Below are 25506 nucleotides of genomic sequence, written 5' to 3' on the forward strand. Positions count from 1 at the left end.
GAGATAGTTAAATTATTTATTTCCCAGCTGTGTCCATGAACGTGAATGTTCTGAAAATTTGCAGATCTATTCAGAATTAGTTAAGTCTCATAGTGAAGATGTTAGTAGACAGTGAACAGTGCTATCACACATGATAATATGGAGAAAAGAAACGATTGAGGGCTGGGGTTATAGCTCAGTGGAGAGTGCTTATCTAGCATGTGTGAGGCACTGGGTTCAATTCTCAGCACCACATATAAATAAATAAAATTAAGAAATGATTGAGGTTAACACTTATTGATGATTATTACTATGACGTCCAATGCCAGTACTTTTAAGAATCTAGGAGTTGGGCCAGGCATGGTGGTGCATGCCTGTAATCCCAGTGGTTCGGGAGGTTGAGACAGGAGGATTGCAAATTCAAAGCCAGCTTCTGCAAAAGTGAGGCACTAAGCAACTCAGTGAGACCCTGTCTCTAAATAAATACAAAATAGGACTTTCAGAAAGGAAGGATGTGGCTCAGTGGTCGAGTGCCCCTGGTAGAATCCCTGGTACAAAAGAAAAAAAAAAAATCTAGGAATTGGAAAAAACAAAACAAAACAAAAAAAATAAACCTTAGCCGGATAAAGGATATTCTTTATCAAAACTTCACAATAAGCCTTATTTTTTTTTTCTTTTTTGGTACCAGGGATTGGACTCAAGGGTGTCTAACCCACTGAGCCATATCACTAGCCCTTTTTTATATTTTATTACAGACAGGGTCTCACTGAGTTGCTTAGTGCCTCACTAAGTTGCTGAAGCTGGGTTTGAATTTGCAACCCCCCTGCCTCAGCCTTCCCAGTCATTGGGATTACAGGTGTGCACCACCATGCCCGAGAAGCCTGATATTTAATGGTGAAGTGTTAGAATCATTTTTATTAAACTTGGGAACATGTTGCTTACTATCACAACATTTAATTAGTATTTTTACTAGACTTTTTAGCCAGTAAAATAAGAAAAGGATTTAGAATAAATTATATAAGAAATGAAAGGAAGAAACAAAAATTTTATTACTTTCAGATGATTAATTGTCTATATGGAAAATCGAAATATAAACTATTAGAACTAACTAGATAGCCCAGCACTGTTGTTAGATAACTAAAATAATCATGCTTCTGTATCTAAGCAGAAGTATTTAGGAAATGTGATTAAGAAAGAATAGTGGAAAAGCAACAAAACTATACTACTCAAGAATAAAGAAATAAAAGATATGTAAGAACTTAATGAAGAAAATTATAAAACTTTATTAAAAGCCTGAAAGAATGCCCAAGTAGATGAATGAATACATTTAATAGCCTAGAGATAGCATATATTTTAAATTTGTCTGTTAATTGAACATAATTTCAAGCAAAATTCACAAATTTGATTTGTAGAACTTGGAAGTAATTAGAATAGGAATAGACCAGTGAAGTTTAGGAACAGAGTCACATTTGTAGGAAATCTGTATGTAATAGAAGTGCTATAATAAATCGGCAGGACAAAATGAATTATTTGATAATCAGTGCTAGGTTAACCATTATTGATATTAAAAAAAAAAAAGTTTGGTTCTTACCTGACAGGAAAATTGAGTTCATTAGATTAAAAACCTAAAGTTGAAAATTAAAACTTCAAAGTTTTAGAAGAAAAATATTATATGTGTGCGTGTGTGTTATCTAGAAGGATACTTTAAACAAGACTCAAAAGTATTAACCACTAAAAAGATTATTATTGCACTCTAATTTATTGACTTTATATGACAAAAATACTGCATATATGAGGACTATAAAAAGATGTCACATTTTAGGTAAGCAGATCAGTGAATACTAGATTACAACTGTGATGACAGTTTAGCTAGGGAACAGAAAGGGCAGAATATTCTAGAGCAGCCTGTATCATAAGTCAGTACATACTATTACTTTAAAAAGTACTTACAAAGGCTGGAATGGAAATCACAAAATCAAGAATTTAGGGCTGGGCTGTAGCTCAGTGGCAGAGCACTTGCCTAGCATGTGTGAGGCACTGGGTTTGACTCACAGCATAGCATATAAAAAATTAAAAAAATAAAGGTCTATCAACAACTAAAAAAATACTAAACAACAACAACAACAAAAAACTAGAACATGACAGGGATGCCGTCTTTCACTACTTCTATTCAACATTGTCCTTGAAACTGTAGCCAGAGCAATCGAGACAGATGAAAGAAATTAAAGGGATTAATTAAATAGGAAAAGAGGAACTCAGACTATCACTATTTGCTGGTTATATGATTCTATATTTGGAAGATCCAAAAAGTTCCACCAGAAAACTTCTAGAATTAATAAATGAATTCAGCGAAGTAACAGTATATAAAATCAATACCTGTAAATCAAATGCATTTTCATACATAAGCAATGAATCCACTGCAAGAGAAATTAGGAAAACTACCCCATTCATAGTGGCCTCAAAAAACAAACAAACAAACAAACAAAACAACAACAACTTGCAAATCCATCTAACAAAAGAGATGAAAGACGTCTACGATGAAAACTGCAGAACACTAAAGAAAGAAATTGATGAAGACCTTAGAAAATGGAAAGATCTCCCATGCGCCTAGATAGGCAGAATTAATATTGTCAAATTGGCCATGCTACCAACTCTGTTATACAAATTTAATTCAATTCTTATTAAAATCCCAATGACATTCTTCATAGAATTAGAAAAAGCAATCATGAAATTCATGGAAAAGTAAGAGACCTAGAATAGCCAAAGCAATCCTTAGCAAGAAGAGTGAAACAGGAAGCATTACAATACTAGACCTTAAACTATACTGAAAAATGCATGGTATTGGTACCAAAATAGACATGTAGACTGGTGGTACAAAATACAAGACATAGAGATAAACCCATATAAGTTCAGTTATCTCCATACTAGACAAAGGTGCCAAAAAGATACCTTGAAGAAAAGATAACCTATTCAACAAATGGTTCTGGGAAAACTGGAAATCCATATGTAGCAAAATGAAATTAAACCTCTAACTCCCACTCTGCACAAAAATCAACTCAAAGTGGAACAAAGGCACTAGAACAGAAACCCCGCCTAATAGGCCCAAATCTTCTTCATGTCCCCTTAGGACCTAACTTCCTGAACAGTACTTCTAAAGCACAAGAAGTAAAGTCAAACATTAATATATGGGATGGATTCAAACTAAAAAGTTTCTTCTCAGCAAAGGAAATAATAATGTGGAGAGCTCACAGATTGGGAAAAAATCTTTACCACTTGCACCTGATAGAGTACTAATCTCCAGGACATATAAAGAACTCAAAAACTTAACACCAGGAAAAAGAAAAAAACAATAACAACAACCAAATAACCCAGTTAATAAATGGGTAAGGAACTGAACAGTCACTTCACAGAAGAAGAAATACAGTCAATCAACAAACATATGGAAGAATGTTTATCATCTCTAGCAATTAGAGAAATGCAAATCAAAACTACTCTTAAGATTTCATCTCACTCCAGTCAGAATGGCAGTTATCAAGAATATAAGCAATAATAAGTGTTGGTGAGCATGTGAGGAAAAAGGTAAATTTATACATTGCTGGTGGGACTGCAAATTCATGCAACCATTCTAGAAAACAGTATAGAAATTCCTTAGAAAATTTGGAAAGAAACCACACACTCCTTGTTTTATACCCAAAAGACTTAAAAATGAGTGACACAGCCACCTCATTGTTTATAGCAGCTCAATTCATGATAGCTAAACTATGAAAACGACGTGGGTTCCCTTCAACAGATCATTGGATAAAGAAAATCTGGTACATATACACAATGGAATATTACTCAGCCTTAAAAATGAAATTATGGCCTTGCAGGTAAATGGATGGAACTAGAGTAGAGTACATAATGCTAAGTGAAATAAGCCAATCCCAACAAACCAAAGGGCTGAATTAGTTGGGGGAAAAGGCTAGGGAAGAATGAAGGAACTTTGGATTGTGTAGAGGGAGTGAGGGGAGGGGTGGGCCTGTGGGGAAGAAAAGGACGGTAGAATGAAATAGGTATTATTACCCTCAATATATGTACGATTAAACTACTGGTGTGACTCTACGCCTGAGGAATGAGAATTTGTGCTCCATTTGTGTACAGTGTGTCAAAATGCACTCTATTGTCATATATAACAAATTAGAACAAATTAAAAAATAAAAATAGAAGGGATGCCAGTAGAAACGAAGAATTAGATCAGGGGAGGGAGGAGAGGAAAAGGGAGGTACTGGGGAATGAAATTGTTCAGATTATACTATTTTATTATATGTACATATGAATATGTTATAAAAAATCCCACTATTATGTATAATTATAATATGCCAATAAAAAAGCAAAGCCACAACAATGTTAATAATAAATTCCCATACTTTGTCCTTTAGAGATTTAGAAATTTTTGGTAGCAATGTTTGCTGAAAAGGGAAGCAACTGGTATTTATTAGAATGTACTTTGTGCCAGGAACTATTAGATACTTAATTTATTATCTGTGTATTTTGGGAACAGCTTGTATTAAAATTAATGAACTATTATTTTAGAGCAGTTTTAGTTTTACAGAAAAACTTACTGGAAAGGACATAATTCTCACATTATTGAATATCTCTACCTACCAGTTTCTCCTGTTATTTATATCTTGATTGGTGTGTAACATTTGTTATAATTGATGACTCAATAGTATGTTGTTATTATTATTGATTTTATTATTTTGCAGTACCTGGGGAGAAAACCCAGAAGGACTGTACCATGAGCTTCATCCCCAGCCCTTTATTCATTTGTTTTTATTTTTTGAGACAGGGTTTCAACTGGTTGCCCATGTTGGCATCGAACTTGGGAACCTCCTGCCTCAGCCTCCCAAATAACTGGGATTACTATGTGTGCCACACATACCTGGATGATTGATTATTATTAATTTAAGTCCATAGTTTGTGATAGGGTTTTAGCTTTGTTTTGACAATATAATGACATGTATCCACCATTACTGTATTATTTAGTATAATTTCAGTACCCTAAAATTTCCTTTTGCTGTCCTATTCATCACTGTCTCCTTCCCTTGACCTCTGGAAATCACTGATCTCTTTTGGTCCCTATACTTTTGCCTTTTCCAGAACATTGTGCAGTTGGAATTAGTATGCAGCTTTCCAGATTGATTTTTCTACTTTATGCGATACAGTACTGTCTTGTATGACATAATGACATTTCAGTCAATGATGGGCAGTATATGCCATGATTGTCCTGAAAGATTTTTAGGGACCTAAAAAACTTCTATTGTCTTATGAACTTATAGCCGTCTTTGTATTATAGCACAACATGATACTTGAGTGTGTGATAATGCTGATGCAAACAAACCTATTGTGGCACCAGTTGTATAAAAGTATAGCACATAAAATTATGTATAGTATACAGTATTTGATAATGATAATAAAATCTATGTTACTAGTTTATGTATTTACTCTTCATTGTTATTTTAGAGTATATTCTTTCTCTCTCTCTCTCTCTCTCTCTCTCTCGAGAGAGAGAGAGAGAGTTCACTGTACAATAAAGTTCACTGTTCACTGTAAAGCAGGTCCTTCAGGAATATTGCAGAAGAGGGCATTGCTATGATAAGAGATGACAGCTCTGTGCATGTTATTATCTCTAAAGACCTTCCATTGGAACAAGATGTAGAAGTGGAAGACTGATATTAATGATACTTTCCCTGTGTAAACATAGGTTAAAGTGTGTTTGTGTTTTAGTTTTCATCAACATTTAAAAAGTAATAATAATAAGAAGAAGGAGAATTTTTAAAATTTAAATAAATTTAGGGCAGTCTAAGTGTACAGTGTTGATGAAGGCTGTAGGTAATGTGCAGTAACACCCTAGGCCTTCACATTCACTCACCATTCACTCCCTGACACATACAGAACAATTCTTCCTATAAGCTCCATTGTGGCAAGTTTCCCACACAAGTCTACCATTAAAAAAAAAAAAAATCTTTCATACCATTAAAAAAAAATCTTTCATACCACATTTTACTGTACCTTTTCTATATTTAGATATATTTAGAGACATAAATGCCATTACATTAGATTTGCTTACAGCATTATGCACAGTAACATGCTGTATCGATTTTGAAGCCTGTGAGTAAAAGGCTATACCATATAGCCCAGGGATGTAGTAGGCTCTATCAGCTAGGTTTGTGATAGTATATTCTATGATGTTTACACAGTGACAGAATTGCCTAATGATGCATATTACAGAGCACATTCCTGTTGTTAAGCAAAAAACTGTGTTTTTAAGGTGCTCCATATCTTTTCCTGGCTTGATACCTTATTTCTTCATATCACTAAATTATGTTCCTTTGTATGGATATATCACAGTTTGTTTATCCATTCACCTATTGAAGATTGCTTTAGAGTTTTGGCAGGAATGAGCAGTTTTTAATTTATTTTCAGATTAAATTTGAAACTCTCTTATACTTGGTGCATTAGTTTCCTAGGTCTGTTGTAACAGACTAGCTTAAAACAATATAAATTTATTGTCTTATAGTTCCAGAGGTTAGGAATCTGAGATCAAGGTGTTGGCAGGGTTGGTTCCTGCCAAAGATTGTTTTGAGGGACAGTCTGTTCCATGTCTCTTTCCCAGCTCCAGGTGAAGCTAGCAATGTTGGCATTCTTAGGTTTGTAGGTGCATCAAGTCAGTCTCTGCTTCTGTCTTTACATGACATTCCCTCTGTGTCTTCTTATGGCTGTCTTCTGGCAAGAACAGCAGACGTACTGAATTTGGGGTGCATCCTATGATCTCATGAGCTCATCTTAAGTATATCTGCAGTGACACTGTTTCCAATAAAGTCACATTCTGAGGTACTGACTGTTAGGTCTTCAACATACCTGTATTGGAGGGCACAGACCATAGCATAAAGTGGTGCTTTTGGGCTAGGGATGTGGCTCAAGTGGTAGCGCGCTTGCCTGGCATGCATGCGGCCTGGGTTCGATCCTTAGCACCACATACAAACAAAGATGTTGTGTCCACCGAAACCTAAAGAAAATAAATATTAAAAAAAAAAGTTCTCTCTCTCTCTAAAAAAAAAAAAAAAAAAAAATTAAATAAAGTGCTGCTTTCTAGACTACTCATCTTTAAATGCTTGTCCATTTTTGTTGTTGTTATTGAATCACTAATGGTTGACGTAATGTTGTCCAGTCCTTCGTAGTTGTGGTTTCATCTGAAAAGTAAATTGCTGTGTCTGTGATATAAAAAGAAAGGGCTTCCTAGTGCTGGAATTTGGATGTATTTTCAAATGTGTAACCAATAAAATGTATCCCAGAAGCCAGCCTGTGTCTCTACCCTGTTAAGATTTTTGTTTGTGTGGTTCATATGTTCACTTTGTGGTTTGTCAGTCAAGTTGTATAAAAAGTAGAATAAAATAAAACTGATGTAAACAGTTTTTAGTGGGGTTATGCAGCATTTTTGCTTCTCAATTTTAGCACATAAAGAAAATATGGATGATGGTTTGTAGCTTGCACAGACTCATTTTTTCCTTTTAGGTGATTATTAGTGCTTTGCCAATTTCAGAAAAATTATTTCCTATTTTTCTACAATCTTAACTATTCCATGTGAAAAGTGACTCTTAATCTTACTAGTTTTGAGATCAAGATTTCTTTAATAGTAATTTCTGTGTGTGTGTGTGTGTGTGTAAGAGAGAGTGAGAGAAGTACAAAAGTGAGAGAGAGGTAGGGAGAGAAGTGAGAGGCTAAAGTCACAGAGAATATTACTTAGTAGTTTGAAAATAATTTGATAGGATGGCATGGAAGAAAATCAAGGTTGAGGAGAGAGTAAAACTAAGTGAAATTTTAAAAAATGATCAATAGAATCTTGTGATGTAACTTATCCTGAACTAAAGATACTTTCATGTGAATGCTAAAACACCTTATGAATCAGTCTGGCATTGCTCTCTTGCTTGCCCAAACACCTTTAAGAAAAGCCAGTCCCTGGTGTTTTTGAGTTCCCCTCTCGTTTTGACCTTTGTCTCTTCGTTGAATCTTCATTTCTCTCTTCTTCCATTATTGACATTGAAGATAAGATTTCTTTGAAGCAGAAATCATCAAGTATTTATATAATCACATCTGTTTTATAAGCTTAACATCAAATTTGATCACTTTTTCTTTTTTAGTTGTAGATGAACACAATACCTTTACTTTTATTTTATTTGTTTGTGGTGCTGAGGATCGAACCCAGTGCTTCACAAGTGCTAGGTGAGCGCTCTACCACTGAGCCACAACCCCAGCCCTGATCACTTTTTCTAATGTAGCATATTCCTTTTTTATTTCAGCTACCATAGAGTAACCCAGGACTTTTCTGTTTCTGTCTTAAATCATTTCACCTTTATCATTCAGTTCTGTGCATCTCCTTGACCAGGCCATCTGCCTTCATCAGAGGCTTGCAGTGATTTTCTTTACATGACTGGTCAAGTCTAAAATCCTTACCTCCATCCCAGTATTTTATTATAAAGATTCTTAAGTACTCGGCAGAGTTTACAAGGAACTTCACTAAATTTGTCATCCAAATCCTGCCATTAACATCTTACTGGACTTGTTTTTATCTCATACCCACCATCTGCACATCCCTCTGTCCATCTGTTCATCAGCTTGCTTTTTGATGCATTTCAGTATAAATTGCAGATATTATTACAATCAAAACTAAATATTTCTGCATCCAGATTAGAGTTAAACATTATATATAGTTTTTCTTTTGCTATAAAATTTATATTGCAAGAAGTGCTAAAACCTTGACACACATTCTGTGAATTTAGAATAATGCATACATATATGTGTGCATTGATCCTTATCAAGATATAGAAGTTGCCAGTATCACAGCTCTTTCCTTCAGACTGCTTTCTCAGTTTGCATTACTATTCTTGCCCTCATAGCAACTATTGTTCTGAGTCCCTCTCCCTCCATAGGCTACTTGTCTGTTGTAGAATTTCCTGTAAATGGACTTATATAGTATGGACATTTTTTGCTAAAGACTTCTTCAGTAAATTTCAGATTTTTTACCCTATTTATTGAAACCCTTCACTAGAATTCCCTAAATTTTCACTCTTTTTATTTCTCAAACAAAACTTCTTTATTCTCTCAGCCAAACATTACAATTATTCTGTTAATTTATTTCTGCATTTTCCTTTCATAATCTTTCCATGTGCAACATTTTTTCCAGAGTACTGTGTGAAGTCTTTTGATGTAATTCAACAGATATAGATGTGTTGATTTCATAATTAGAAGAAATTTTTATCAAATTTTGATAATTGGTCTGAATTATTATTATTTTACAATACTGAGTTCATATTTCAGTCCATAGAAATATTGGGGAAAAAAAGATTTGCTGCTTTCTTTAGACTAGTCAGATGCTTGCTGTTCTGTAGCTACATCTTGGATTAGTTCAGTATTTAGGAGGGGGCATTGATTGATTTATGATTCCCTATATGGTATGTTATCTTAAATACTAATCCCTTGTGTATTTTAGAGTAGAGGAACAAGCACCATGTGAATATGCCATTGTGAGAAAACAACAGACTTCTGTTGATGCTTCTGTTAAGTGAATAAAAATATTTACATTTTAACAGTATTTTGAAATTTTGAAAATCTCTTTATGAAGCAGTTATCTTATTTGTAGTTGCAAACCTGTAAGATGGGAAACAATATTATCTCAATAATATAGTTGAATGAGTAACGATGAAACTAAAATACAGACTTTAGTGGTAGTGAATGAGTGGTTTGCTTTGAAGAGGGAGTTAAAGGATATGAAACCTGAATCTTGAATTTTAAATTTGATTTCCTTTTTTCAATTGGATTTAGGCTTAAGGTTTTTCTTTCCCTCTCCCTTTTCAAAAAAGGATTTTCTGGGATGTATTTTCTGAGATCTGAAAATTACTTGCTGTTGCCATTAAACATCACAGAAGGAATTCAGAGCTCTGATGACATGTTCTTGTCTTCTAGAATATGGTAAATTCAGATAATTCTGAAGGTTATCTTAATTCCTTTGAAGATAATTTGTCTTATTTTTTCTGCCTATATTTTTATAGTTTGTCTTTTGATTCTTCTAATTCAAAAAAATTTATCAAAGTACACCTAGGTATGTTTCTGTTCATTGGTTTTTGTGTTGTACATAGTAAACTATTTAATCAACAAACTTAGAAAATATTTCTTTATCTCAAAAGCACATTCTTCAATTATATGTTAGATTTTTTAGTCCTATTGCTCTGATTTTTTTTGAAAATAGCATTCTTGATTCTTTATCACTTTCCCCCACAATTTTTCTCCTTCAAATTTAGAGCAATTTTCACATCTGCATTCAACATTCATGTTTTTTTCTGAGTAATTAATTCAGTTCTTTAGCTCCATACAGACTTTTTCTCATTACATTTTAGTGTTTTCTTGCAGTCTTTATTATTTTATTTATTTTTCTTGTCCCATTTATATATATTATATGTTATATAATAATATATATAGGATAAGAATATAATATATTATAAGATATAATATTACATATATATATTAGTTGTAAGTGGACACAATACCTTTATTTTGTTCATTTATTTCTTTTTTTATGTGGTGCTGAGGATCGAACCCAGTGCCTCACACAAGTGCGAGACAGGCGCTCTACCACTGAGCAACAACTCCAGCCCTCTTATTTCTTTTCTTAAAAGGCTTTATTTAGAATTATAATTTCCATGTTACCATGTGCCTTTTCCAGAACCTCTCTTCTCTCTTGTATGCACACATATATTTTCTGGAAGTCAGATTAATCTGTGGAATGTGGAAAATACTACTAAGCTTTATAAGTGACATAATCTTTGAATTTCTGATTGAAATGGTAGACTGAGGGAAGGATGAAGCATTTTTTTTCTATAATCTTTTGTTTCACATGTGGAATAATTTTTTTCAGTGTATTGTTGTGTTATTTATATCTGTTATAATGTGCTAATTTTATAATTAGAAGAAATTTTTGGCAGATTTTGATAATTGGTCTGAATTATTATTATTTGACAACACTAAGTACATTTTATGTGCTAACACTGATATAAATTCTTTAAATGTATTAACTCATTTAGTTTTTATAACAACCCTATTGTAAAGTACTATAATTACCATTTAATAGACATAAGAGAAGTTGCAAACTTTACCTAAAAGGACCTAGTTTTAGTATGTGACCCAGTGAGGATGTGAACCCAGGAAGTTTGTGTTTTTTTTTTACATATTGCAAGTTTTTATTATTATTATTTTTTAATGATTATTACAGGTTGGCCTGCCTTCCCTCCTTCCTTCTTTCCCTTCTTTTATAACTATATGAAAGACTGTGTCAAGGACTGATAACTAGATAGCATTTTACAAAGATTACCTTTAAAGATGATCTTTCTTGAGTTTTAGAATATGACATATATAAATATTTATATGTACGTTGTATTCTGGTTCTTACGTTTTGCATTAAAATGATAAGAAAATTGTTGAAGTTTTGAAAGAATGAATTTGAATTATGAGTTTGCTGAAGATATGTGAATTTGTTCTTGTAATACTTAGCTGTTGGCATTGCATTATTATTGTGAACATTGGATTATGACAGTAATGTCTAAACACATTTATCTAATTTTCCCTAAGCACCTGTCATAAACTAAGGAATGACTTGATCATCAAGAAGAATTAGATTCATTACATTTGTTCTGCCCAATAAAGGTGCTACTACACCTGTAGCTACCTTGTGCCTGAAATGTGGCTGGTCTGGATTGAGATGTGCCATAAGTATCGAATATACCCTGGATATATTAGTATGATAAAAAAGGAAAAGAAAGTAAAATGTCTCATTAATACTTTAAATATATCTTTTACATGTTGAAATGACAATATTTTGGAAATATTGGATTAAAGAATGTATATTCGATTTTTCTCATTTTTATTTTTGTAATGTAGCTACTAGATAATTAAAATTTATATATGTGCCTCATGTTGTATTTCTGTTGAGTAATCAAAGGTGTCTAAGATGAGTTAGCTCTTCTCTAGAAGTTTGATAGGGAAGAAGACCAACAGGAAATTAGTATGGTTTGGGAAGTGAGATAGGAGCTCAGGCATAGGAAATATCTGAACCAGTTTTGATGGTCTTCAAAAGGTGACCTAGGGGCTGGGGTTGTGGCTCAGAGGCAGAGCGCTCACCTACAATGCATGAGGCACCGGGTTCAATCCTCAGCACCACATAAAAATAAAGATATTGTGTCCACCTGTAACTAAAAAATAAATATTAAAGAAAGGTGACCTATAACGCAATGGTAATTTTTTTCCTTTTAGTTTTGAGGTGTTTAATTAAATTTTTTAGATGGAAGGAAATAAATGACAAAAGCTAAGCATTTTTTTTCAAAAAAATTTTTGTTAATTTTTTTTCCCCTCATGGTATTGGTTCTCTGTGTAATGAAATAAATCAAGGCTGAAGAAGGATGTCTGGATTTAGTCCCAGAGGCCACCATTCTTTGTCTTCTCCCTGCTGCTTTGTATAGGCAAATGGATGGTAGTGCCATTTGCTAGTTGGGACACAGATCAGTTTTAGGTCTTTTAAGTTCATATTTTCTGTAGTACACCCAGATGGAGGTTAATGTTAGGTGGTTGAATGTGTGGAAACAGAGCCTAAAAAATGTCTGGGTTGGCAATATAGTTGTAGGTAAACTTAAGTAAGTCATGGTAGGTATTAATCAGTAAGGGTTGAGTAACATGAATAATGAGTCTGGGGTAAACCCATGAGAAACAGGCAAGGTGAGGAAAAGGACCATAAAAGCCACTGACAAAGAATGCCCAGAGAGGGAGGAGTTTAGCCAAGTAGCTTTCAAGAAGCAGTAAGTAGAGACAAATGTGTGCTTTTTTTCTTTTTTCTTTTTAAATTATACTTTCATTTTAAGATAAATACAGATTAACATGCAGTAGTAATAAATTACATATTCAGTATATCCTTTACCCAGTTAGTTCCCCTGATGACAATATTTTGTAAAACTATAATCTAGGATTAGTACAACCAAGATATATGTATAGAGATGGTCAAGTTCTGAACAATTTGATCACCACAGGAATTGCCCCTGATGTTATATTATAGCCATACTCACTTCTCTCTTGGTCTCCTTTCTTGTCCTTAACCCCTGGCAGCTTGTGTGTGTGTGTGTGTGTGTGTGTGTGTGTGTGTGTGTATGTACACACACACTTGTGCATTTAATGAGGTTTACTGGGAAACAGCTGATTCCCTGGATGGGATTGAATTAGGTTGCAAATTTAGATTGCAGAAGGCTGAAGAATTAATGAGAAATGAAGAATTGGAGACAGAAACTTGGTGTTTAGCAGTGAAAAAGTTGCGGGAGAGGGAAGACATGGCAGGTATTATAGGATATAATTAGCATATGACAAGTCGGTGTGTGTGATTGGGGATGTTCCTTGGTTGTGGTTTCCTTAGCTGTTTCAGTATTTGCATTCTTGGAATGCAATGTGGCATCCCTTCACAAAGGAGCTACCCAATAACAGTTGTTGATCAGGATTTTAATTTAATATTTTTTATTCAACAAGATTCATTATCAACATCATCTCTAAAATGTCTACTCATTAAATCTACATAAGGGCTTATTAATTTTGCCCAAGTTTAAATGTGGTATGGCCCTTCAGTGTGGCATAACAGAAAGGTAATGAACTTTTGTAATTGAAATCCAGATTTTCGTATTTTAGCTATATGGTGTTGAACAAATTAACTACCACTCTGGCCTTTTCCCCTCTAACCTATGGAATGAGAATTTAATACCTCCTTTGTTGTTGGGCTCTTATAAGATTCACTAAGAATCATGTAAAGGGTTTTTTTTTTTTTTTTTTGTGTGTGTGTGTGTGTGTGTGTGTACAAATATAACTTCACATGTTGTACAGGCCACACTGTAATTTTTGTAATTTGATTTAAAGTAGTAATTGTGATATGATGTTATAAATTTAAGAACAAGCATACTCACTTGAAACTTGAATGAAAAGTTAGCCTTTGAATTTAAAAAAAGTGTTTCTTTTCTTGTTCCTCCCTCCCCTGACATCCAGGTCCTGAGGGAATCTAACAAATTAGCAGAAATGGAAGAACCACCCTTGCTTCCAGGAGAAAATATTAAAGATATGGGTCTGTAATGGTATTTTTTGTTTTATTTCCTCCTCCTTTCTGACTGCAGATTATTCAGTTCTCTTGGCACGCAGAGAATAAACTGGTAACACTTATTCCCTGCAGCCTTCAAACCTCTAGTTTGTGCTGCAAGCCTCTGCTTGCACCTGGTGATAGTGTTCATGTTTGGGCTACTGGAAAATAGAAAAAGTGAATTTTACCCAATTTCATCTCTGGTTTGTTTTATTTTATTTTATTTTATTTTTGAATGTAGGTGCATTTATTTTTAACTGTTGTTGAATTTCATGAAGGAAAATTTTTATTTTTTTGAATTACTACATTAACATGGGATTGTATATGAAAACATTGAATTGTCACTCAAGACACATTCTCTCATGCTTGCCTCCTTTATGTTTTTTTTTTCTTTTCTTCTCTGAATAAAGTCAAGTCAATTTTTGGATGAAAATACTTAACTCCATTGCAAAATAAGGTATTTGTAGAAAGATGCCTTTCTCTGTTCATCTGGAAACTCAAAATGAGCATCTAAATTGTATTTTTATCCCCATGCTCTAGCTTTATTTTTGATAATTTACACAATACTCATAGATTTTTGAGAAAGAACATGTTTATTTATTTACAGATCAAAATACTTTTTTTAGCTAAAGAAGATCAAAGTAGATATCATTTTCATTTTATTATCAATAATATTTTTTAAAAAAGGATTTAATGAATGCTACATTTGCCCTGTCTAGGTGTCATTTTCTTGTGTACAGATAAGCCAAAGGAAAAAACTACTACCCTCTAAATGGATGGTCATTAACTGCTAAATTTAGGTTTTTAGCCCTAGCAAGGTTTTTGTCTTTTGTTGCTCTTAACACAATTAAATAACCTTCCCCTGTCTTTTTTTTTCTTCTTAGCATTGTGTGTACATTAAGCTCTCAATCTGTGGAATAATTTACTGAGCTATCATCATTGAATATTATGACAATAGTCATTGTCTGCTTGCATTCTCATTTAGTCATTCTCAGAGTTAATAGTCTTAAGATATTAATCCTATTTGTTAGATGAGGTACACAAAACATAGGGGGATTACTTCAATAATAAAGTGATATCTAGCACTGTTGACAGTTTCTTTTTTCCTATTCTGAGCCTAATGTCTATGCTACCTCCACTGAAATATGTGAACTTAACAAAAGACTTTCAAGTTACCATTCAAGTCTCTTTCGTTGGTTTTTCTTCTTTAATATCAATACTAAGACTAGACCTTTACCCATTTTCCTCTTCCCATTTATATACTATTTCAGTTGATCATATCCAAATTAATGATCTCTGTTATATTGGTTGATGACTACTAGATCTGTATTTCTGTCTGAGGCTCTGTCCTAATGCATGCCTAGTAGAAATATAGGTACAAACCCTTGTATTTGTATAGTACTTTGAATAATTTTAGAGTAAAGAGGAAGGAATCCATTATACATCTAACAAATAGGATTAATATCTTAAGACTGTTAACTCTGAGAATGACTAAATGAGAATGCAAGCAGACAATAACTATTATCATAACATTCAATGATGATAGCTCAGAAATTATTCCACAGATTGAGAGCTTAGTATACACACAATGCTGAAAAGTAAAAAAAAAAAAAAAAAGACTGGGGAGGTTATTCAATTGTATTAAGAGCAAGAAGAGCATTATACATGGACTTCTTCCTCTTTACTCTAAAATTATTCAAAGTACTATACAAATATAAGGGTGAACATATTTTATATACAGAGTTATGAAAACTTGTGCTGTAAATAGGTAATAATGAGTATAATGCATTCCACTATTGTCATGTATGTAAAAAATAAACAAATAAATAAATAAAAGAGGAAGGAGTCCAAAAGGGACACATCTTGTGGTGGGTTATAGGATAAAAAGAACAATTTTACTTGTGCAAGTTAGAAAACTAGTTCTTAAAGGAATCCAGAAAATATTTAGGTTTTCCTCTAAATGAAACATACTTTGGAAATAATGGTTAAAAATGTATCTCATACTTGAGCCTTCCTTAGGGAATCATTTTAACGTTAGAAATGATTGTTGAAAAATCAGCCCCATTTCAAATTCCATACGAAATCCTTCAAAGTGATGAATAAGAAGAAAAGGCAAGAAGTTGCATTATCCTATTAAACATATTTCATGACCCCAGGCTTTCCCAGAAGAAGCCTCTTGAAAGGTTCTTGAAAAGTTGTGGCTCCACAAAATTGTATCTTCTTTAATTGGAATGATAGATTCCTTTATAATGGTATCGAATGTACTTATATTTAAAGATTTAAAGGAATCCTCATATTGGTCATTATGACCTCTGCCATTTTTTAATTTTTTTTTAATTCTTTAAAAAAATTGTTCTAAGTGGTTATTCATGACAGTAGAATACCTTTTGACACATTGTACACAGATCATTGTACAATTTCTCATTCCTCTGGCTGTACATGGGCCAGAGTCACTCTGGTCATGTACTCATACATGTATATAGAGTAATAATATCCATCATGTAATCATACATGTATATAGGGTAATAATATCCATCTCATTCCACCATACTTCCCTCCCCTCTTTTCCCCTCCTATCCCCTCCCCCCCTTATGGATCAGTATCTGGTGAATATTATACTAAGCAAAATAAGCCCAAACCCAAAAAACCAAAGGCCAAATGTTTTCTTCTGTGCCATTTTAAATAATATTTTCAGCTAGTGGTTTCTGAATTATCCTGCTTTATCAATTAATGCATGCTTTAAAAAATAAAAATGTCATATAGATTCATTGTTTATTTCTTAATAAAACATTGCATGTGATCATTTCTCTACTAACTTGAACATCAGTTGATTGGTCAGGAATAAAATATCCCCTTATAATTGTTTTGTGTACATTTCTTTTTACCTACAATATTTTCCCCAGGAATATAATCAGATCAGTAATTTCTGATATTATATATTTGGGGTATTATATTTTTAGAGATACATTGACAAACTGAACTGGGCAAGAAGACCAGGAGATCAGCAAAGTGGTCTAGGACCTGAAATGATAAATGCTTACTGTGTCTCAATACATTTTCCATCATTGCCATCATTACCAGTGCTCCTCTGCCCTGCTACTCCAGCCATAGCACTTGTTTTATCCAACATAGATAGCAGGCATCTCTGTTTTCTTCTGTTGTCTCAGTGGAAGACATATACTTCTACCTCTTCAGTTTTTAGGCATAAATCAGAATAATTTTACAAGATGAGGAAGCTGTTTTTAATAAGTATAGAATGTAAATTGAATGTTTTGCTTTTCAGCCAAAGATGTAACTTACATCTGTCCATTTACTGGTGCTGTAAGAGGAACTCTGACTGTCACGAATTACAGGTTATATTTCAAAAGCATGGAACGGGTAAGACTTGTTGGATTTGATTTTTGTATGTATGTATGTGTGTGTGTTGTTTGCAGCCAGGTTTGTTTACTTGTGATCATTTTTTTTTTTTTTTTGAGAGAGAGAGAAAGAGAGAGGAGAGAGAGAAATTTTAATATTTTATTTTTTAGTTTTCGGCTGACACAACATCTTTGTATGTGGTGTTGAGGATCGAACCCGGACCGCACGCATGCCAGGGGAGCGTGCTACCGCTTAATTAAAGAATTTCTGGCTGGGTGCAGTGGCATGCCTGTAATCCCAGCGGCTTGGGAGGCCAAGACAGTAGGATCACAAGTTCAAAGCTAGCTTCAGCAAAAAGCAAGGAGCCAAAAAACTCAGTGAGACACTGTCTCTAAACAGAAAAATTCAAAATAGGGCTGGAATATGGCTTAGTGGTTGAGTGCTCCTGAGTTTAATTCCCGGTACCAAAAAAAAAAAAAAAAAAATCTGAAAGAAATTTCAATCTCTCTTTTTTTCTTCTTTTTTTGGTACTTGGGATAGAGAATCCCAGTGCTTTGTACATGCTAGGAAAGTCCTCTACCACTGAGAAGATATACTTCCTATCCTCTGATTAAGATTTCTATCTTTAATTATAATTGTGCTTAGTCTTTTTTTTTCTTCCTTTTAGGACCCCCCATTTGTTTTAGATGCTTCTCTTGGTGTTATAAGTAGAGTAGAAAAAATTGGTGGTGCTTCTAGTCGAGGTGAAAATTCTTATGGACTGGAAACTGTGTGCAAGGTAAATTTCATAATGTGTGTAACTTTATTTGAATTAAAACATTGACTACTAAATAGAACCTATAATTGGAAACTGGTTTTAAAAATGTTAAATGGAAATACTAGAAATATCTTTCTAGTAAAAGAAAACATTGACATTTACCACTGTGTATAGATATTTAATACCATTAACTGCTTCCCAGGTGGCTATTGTACTTATTATGGCCCAGTTAGCACCTTAGCACATTTCAATTTCAGATCATTTTGTTCTTTTAGTTTTTATTATTATTATTGTTATTTTTTTGCTGTTCTATCTGTGCTCAAAGTAAAAGAAACAACATATGTATAAATCAAAATACTTTCTTGTGATAATCGTCAAAGTTTTGTGAATCTGTTATTACATTATTTAGTAATTATTTTCATTATAGTTAGAAGGGCTCTGTGAGTGTGGTAGCTGTCAACCATGTCTCAAGAATATTGTTTCTTGATCACTTTTCTGCAGTCTAATAGTAAATAGAACATAAAATATAAGAGGATATAAAATGAACTGACTTTAAAAATCTTGGTTATTTTAAATGTTTTTTTCCTATAGAATTAAGACCATTATCCATAAACAAACATTTGTAGGGCTCCTGCTGTGATAGTTTCAGAGAACTTCTATGGTTAGAGTGATTCTGAGTAATTTGAATAGTTTTAAAGATATTTACTGGGGGAAAACCAAGACTCCTCAAGATCTCAGCTTCAGTTCCCACATATGGATATTTTGAAATACAGTAAATTTAGCATTCTGGTTTTGGGCAAGATTTGTAATATACATTGTTTTTTAAAAAATATCTTTTTAGTTGTAGATGGACTCAACAACTATTTAACTTATTTATTGTGTTTGTGTGTGTGTATGTGTGTTTAAATGTGTGCTAAGGATGGAACACAGTGCCTCACATGTGCTAGGCAAATGCTTTACCACTGAGCCACAATGATACCCTGGTTTGTGGGTGGAATATTATTTGTGTCTCCATGTTTGGTATTATATTATGAGATATAATAAAGATATTTTGAATTCTTCCTAGGTTATAGCATTTAAATCAAATGGATAGTCTTAAAGATATTCTTAATCTCTATTTTTTTCTAAGTGCTCTTAAGAATCAATAAACCAGAACATGAATATCTGAATTCAGCCTAAGCATAGAAAATTGGAGTACAAATAATGGAAAACAGTCCTGGTCTTTAGATCTGACTATAGAGCCTAGATGGTAGCAACCTAACTATTCAGAATTTTCCTGCCAGTAGGTGGAACTTGACTTACCACTGGACAGAAGATCTTTGGCAAAGTTTGGTTCTCTTAGTTTAACATGGGACTTATCAAGAGAAGTTCAAATGAAAGTGAGTCCTAGGAAGAGGTAGTAAAGTAGAAAAATGATTTCCAGATATCATGGAAAGTAACAACCATTAATTAGGATTTTAATGGAAGTTCATGACAGAAAGTAGGCATTCACATTCAGATACAGTATGTGTAATCTCCAGTCCATATGTGAATTGCTGCCTCTAACTGACCTGTGTTGAATTCACAAGTCCATAAGCATAGGGGAATTTTCTGCCCTCTGAATTCTGCCTTTTTTTAGAATGTCTTGTGTTTCTCATTTCTCCTGGTGAACCATTCTAACCTGCCTCCTTCCAGACATTACTATATATTTTTCTATTTCAAATTTACAGATTTTAACATTTTACAAGATAATTCCACATAAACTTATTTATTCATTAAGTAAAAAGTGATCAAACAGTGATTAATTTGTATCTAAAATATTTTCTAGGATATTAGGAATTTACGATTTGCTCATAAACCTGAGGGGCGAACAAGAAGATCCATATTTGAGAATCTAATGAAATATGCATTTCCTGTCTCTAATAACCTGGTAAAATGTTTCTTATCTTTAGAAAATCATATTATAATTACTGATATAAATAAACTTGATTAGGCTATCTAGAATTTCTACATTTTTGTCCCTGCTTTGACATTTAACCAGATATATAGTTTAAGTTAATCTAATCTCTTGGGCCAGTTTCTTTAGATAGGAAATGAGGAAGATGTACTAGTTCATTTCCAAGGTCCATTCCAGCATGAACATTCTATAATTATATGATCTTTCTATACAGAATATTTCCATGATGAAATGCTATAATTGAACTTCATTAGGATTTGAAATTTCAAATTCATAGGATTTGAAATATTTTCAGTTGAGAGCTACAGTTAAGATTAGCAATTTGGGAGGGAAGTAGGGATGAATAGTAAGTTTCTACTATGTGGTATTAGGAAGTTTTGTGACAGTGTTAGGCTCCCTCATTTATGTAATATTATTTCACTTTCATACTAGCCCTATTTATCCCTATTTTAGAGGTGAACCAGGATCAGTATGCATTTAATTCAAGGGTATAGCTAGTAGAGAATAGACTTGGGAATCAACACTGATTCTCTGACTACATTTTTAATTTTTTTTAACATTATAGTTGTTTCTCTTATTATGTCTATAAAAATGATAAATTGAAAGCCAAAAAATAAAAAGTTCATTCTGTGTGGCTTAGAAAATAGCATAAATTTAATAGCTGTTTACTGTTATATGTTATTGTCCAACTAATTCTATCAAAAAATGTGTTTTTGGAAAATGTAATATTTTAATTATTTAGACGTAAACCTATAAAGCTACTATATATATATATATCTAAAGGAGATGGGATGATAAGATAGTATTTGATAAATTTTGTCAGGTGGGTCTGTGTGCTTTGTATACTTTAAAAATATGTAAAAAACAATACTTTTAAAAATATAGAACAAAAACTAAAGCAACAATATAAAAAGGTGCCAATACACAATATTCTTGCAGATAAGTATTGAAATTTTTGAGTGTAAAGATATATTCTGATTCATTACCTTCTTAAATATCTTTTAACTCTGCTTATTATTTTGTAGCCTCTTTTTGCTTTTGAATACAAAGAAGTATTCCCAGAAAATGGGTGGAAGCTATATGATTCTCTTTTAGAGTATAGAAGGCAGGTATGTACTTCTTGTTTTAGGTTTAGTATTTTATATTTTTTTCATTGTAAAGAAGATTTCATGGGTAGAAGTAAACAACTTTTTAGGATTCTGTTATTAAATGAAAGTTAATACTGATTGTTTGACTTCCTTTTATTTTCTTTGAATTGCTTTCCAGGATATGCCAGTGATCTTTTATTTATCTTTTCTTATCTCAGGCTTACAAATACTAGTTTATTTAAAAATATTTAATAGATATAAAGATAAAAATAAATACAGGCAAATTTTAATTATCTTTTATACCATCTAGTATTATTCTCTCAGATTTTTCTTTTTGGATATCCTATAATTTAATTCTGAAAACATTTCTTAATAATTTTAAGGAGTATTTCTTATAATTTACCTCCGTATACAGTTTTGAAAATTTTATACATTTTCACAGAAGTCATGGTATACTTCCTATTTTCATGTGCTAAAAGCCACCATTGATTTACTTTTGTCAGTAACCATAATAAGATTAACCCCTCTACATTTTGGCATTAATTTATCATATTTTATATTATTTTATATGCAGATCAAAATTTAACTGCTGTTTGGTAGCCTTCTCATATACTTATTGTCCTACTTTGATTCAGTTTGATAATATTTACTAATGCCTGCTTGCCCCTTTTATTCTATCTACCATTTCTATGCTAAAACCACTTTCTAATTCTTCACCAATACTAGCAGCTTTTGAAGGAATAATCTCTCTTATTTCCTTGAAATTTTTCATACAACAAGAGGGAAGGCACTGCATTTGTTTTCTCATGGTGTATCCTTAGGATGTAGCAGTGCTTGGCATGTAGTAGACAATATCTCTTGAATGAATAAATGGATGAATGAAGCTTAAGAGAGTATTCTGCTTATAGTTTGTGCTCTGTAAATATTAAGTAAAAAATACTTTTATTTACCACAACATGTGTGCATGTGTGCTGTGAGTGTACACATACACACACAAATATATATATGCTAGGCTTTTCTTAGGTACTTTGTATATATTAATTAATTTCATCTTCATAATTAGGTAGTTACTAATATTATCTGCATAGCATATGAGTGAACTAAGGTACAGAACATTGAGTAATCTGCCCAAAGAAACACAACTAGTATGCATGGAAACTAGGATTTGAATTCAGGAAGTCTAGCACCAGAACCATGTTCCTCACCATTATCTTTTTTTCCAATATCAAAATAACTTTTTTTAAAATTGGGTTTCTGCTGCTAAGAGACTATTACTTCTTGAAGAGAAAATTGTCCAGAGTAGTTATAATAAAGATTTCACTTCTTACAGAGAAATGTGTTTGTAGTTATCAGATAATTGGAAGAATATAATTTAAAAATTAACTCTAATTGTAACTGAGGAGGATGTTTTCATTTAGGTATGACTCAAGGAACATTTGTAGTTTATTTCCTTTATTGACACAGACACACATTATACTATATTTAATGGCTTAATTAACATTAACATTTTGCTACAAAAAACACAGATCCCTACATTAGAATGTCTCATCCTAAAAGCATGGTCACCATAGGCACATTGCTCTTTTAGTAGTTTCAGAGATGGATAGTGGAAGTATGAGAGTTTGAAAATGATGGCTACTTCTGGGTTTTTCAATTATTAATTTGTGTTATATTTTAATTCATGTGTAGGGAATTCCAAATGAAAGCTGGAGAATAACTAAAATAAATGAACGATATGAACTTTGTGATACATACCCTGCCTTGTTGGTTGTGCCATCAAATATTCCTGATGAAGAATTAAAGAGAGTGGCATCCTTTAGGTCAAGGGGCCGCATCCCAGTAAGTATGATGCTTTGATGACACTGCAAAAGTTTTAATATTCTACCTCATGCTGAGATTGATGAATTGGGGAATTGGATGCAGAATAAAAATAACTAATGGCTACAAGTACTTAATAGGGATACTTGAGATGGAGTTATTTAATAAAATGAAATCTGTTAATTTAAATTTTAAATAATAAAACTGCAAAATGAAAACAGAATTTCGTAGTTCTTAACTTGAAAATGTTTGCTCTGGTATTACTCACTGTTTCTGTGTTATATATTCTTTAGTCACAATGATAAATGTTCTTTTCCATTAATACCAAGAAAGAAAACTTTACAAGTTTACAATGAATAACTGGGTCTAGAAAGATCATCTCAAATTATTTTAGGTTCAGAATTTTCATAGATTCTGAAGACTTCAGAGTTGGGCAGATTCACTGATTTAAAAAAAACTTTAAAAGGAGTCTTTACTTAGTCCTGTTTTAATGTATTTTCTTATAAAACTGCACCTCCCAATAAACTGACTTACATAAATCAGTATGTGATTAAGAATTAGACCAACTTTTGCACATGCCAGAGTTGGCTTGAAAGATAATAATTTTTCTGGATACTGTGAGCTGTCCTTTTATGGCGAGGCTTTGGATTCAGTTGGAAAGCAGAGCTTCAGAGAGGACTGTTTTTAAAGAAACATTAAAAACAGAAGCATATAAAGAGTGTGTTACCATTTTCACCTTTAAGGTTTTATCCTGGATTCATCCTGAAAGTCAAGCCACAATCACTCGATGTAGCCAGCCCATGGTAGGAGTGAGTGGGAAGCGAAACAAAGATGATGAAAAATACCTTCAAGCCATCATGGATTCCAATGCCCAGTCTCACAAAATCTTTATATTTGATGCCCGACCAAGTGTTAATGCTGTTGCCAATAAGGTGAGATTGTCTTTCAGTAATTAAGAATGTAATTGTGCATTTCTTAAATCAGATGAATTTGACAGGAGCCCATGTAGTAAAAAGTAAAAAACCACCAGGCTCTTCAGTGGTAAATAGGGAGTTTCTAATCTTGGCTCTTCTATTTGATGATGTGATTTTTAGTCGTTATTTAATCTTTTTAAGATTGTCATTTATATGCATTATAGAAGAATTGGTTAATACAGATATGCAAAAAGAAGAAAATAGTTTTGAACACCACCAACTCGGTAACTGAGAAACACCACTAAACTTTGCTTATACTTCCAGACCAGTGTGTATACATATGCATGTATATTTGAAACAAATTGGAATTTTAGTTCCTTTTCTTAAAAATTAACACTGTATATTTCTAGGTAGTAGAAATTAATCTATAATATCATTTTAAGCCACAATAACCAATTATACCAAACCATTGTTGGCTATTTAAGCTTTTTGCTTGCTTTTTTGCTATTAGGAACAGTGATTGGACAATCAACCCTTTAATTAAATTGTGAAAGATGTTCTTATTTTCATTCTGCTTTGCTTTTTGAGAGCATTGTGAGATCTAGCTATTCTTTATTAAACTGTAAATATATTCCTTAAAGGAAACAAGGAAGAGCATGGCCTCCTAAATCATAAATTCCTCAGTTATAGGGCATAAAAATAAAATGAGATAATGTGTAAATGAAACCCTTAGTGCAAGAACTGGTATATATTCTTAGAGTAATTGCTAGTCCTTCCTAAGTTTTATGCCATGGATAAACAGGAATGAGACTTAGGATCCTTCTCTAGGATCAGAGGAGAATATAGAACAGAAAAGTTGGCAGGGTGAAATGTTAAATTCTTTAATGTTATCAAAAAGCATCCCTATGCGTAGTTCACTGTGCACAGATCCCTGTTTTAATTGATGAAAGTATAAACCCTTATTTACTAAGGTTACAACACATTTTTATTTGTAGTAGCTTAATGAATTACTATATGACAAGTTTATGTAGCCATGACCCATGTCAAGAATTAAAACTTTTTCAGCCTCATTAAGGCTTACATGAATGCTTTGTTCCAATTTCACCTTCTACTCCTGACAAAAGTAATGACTCTAATTTTCAAATAATTATTTTTATACATTTCTTTATATTTTTATCCCAAACTATGCATCCATAGACTTTGTTTTTTAGTCTTACCTTTTAAAATATTTACTCAATAAGTTTCTTAATCTGTAGTCCTCCCTTTACCCATGTATTCCTTATATTTTATCTGTAGATTTCTCACAGCCCACACTTGGCTGGTTGCATCATAATGTGTCCATCATTCTTCTGGTCCCCTGAATTTCTGTCAAATGAATCCAGAGGTTTTTCAGATTTAGATTCAGACCCTTTAGCAGGACTATAGGTGGTACACCATGAGGCACATGGGGTATTATCGGCTATTGA

At 32.9% G+C, this 25506-nt stretch overlaps 1 protein-coding gene across 5 annotated transcripts in view; it reads left to right on the forward strand.

The window, feature by feature from the left end:
• Nucleotides 1-25506, forward strand: part of Mtmr2 (myotubularin related protein 2) — an 81977-nt gene that overhangs the window by 41663 nt on the left and 14808 nt on the right. For all 5 annotated transcript variants that reach the window (XM_076846495.2, XM_077108833.1, XM_076846496.2 and 2 more), the window contains 7 exons: nucleotides 14083-14158; nucleotides 17454-17548; nucleotides 18195-18305; nucleotides 20092-20193; nucleotides 21246-21329; nucleotides 22998-23147; nucleotides 23870-24058. In XM_076846495.2, the coding sequence (XP_076702610.2) occupies nucleotides 14083-14158; nucleotides 17454-17548; nucleotides 18195-18305; nucleotides 20092-20193; nucleotides 21246-21329; nucleotides 22998-23147; nucleotides 23870-24058 (807 nt within the window). The remainder of the gene's footprint in view (nucleotides 1-14082; nucleotides 14159-17453; nucleotides 17549-18194; nucleotides 18306-20091; nucleotides 20194-21245; nucleotides 21330-22997; nucleotides 23148-23869; nucleotides 24059-25506) is intronic.

The sequence above is a fragment of the Callospermophilus lateralis genome, chromosome 2 (assembly GCF_048772815.1).
Source record: "Callospermophilus lateralis isolate mCalLat2 chromosome 2, mCalLat2.hap1, whole genome shotgun sequence".
Classification (NCBI taxonomy): domain Eukaryota; kingdom Metazoa; phylum Chordata; class Mammalia; order Rodentia; family Sciuridae; genus Callospermophilus; species Callospermophilus lateralis.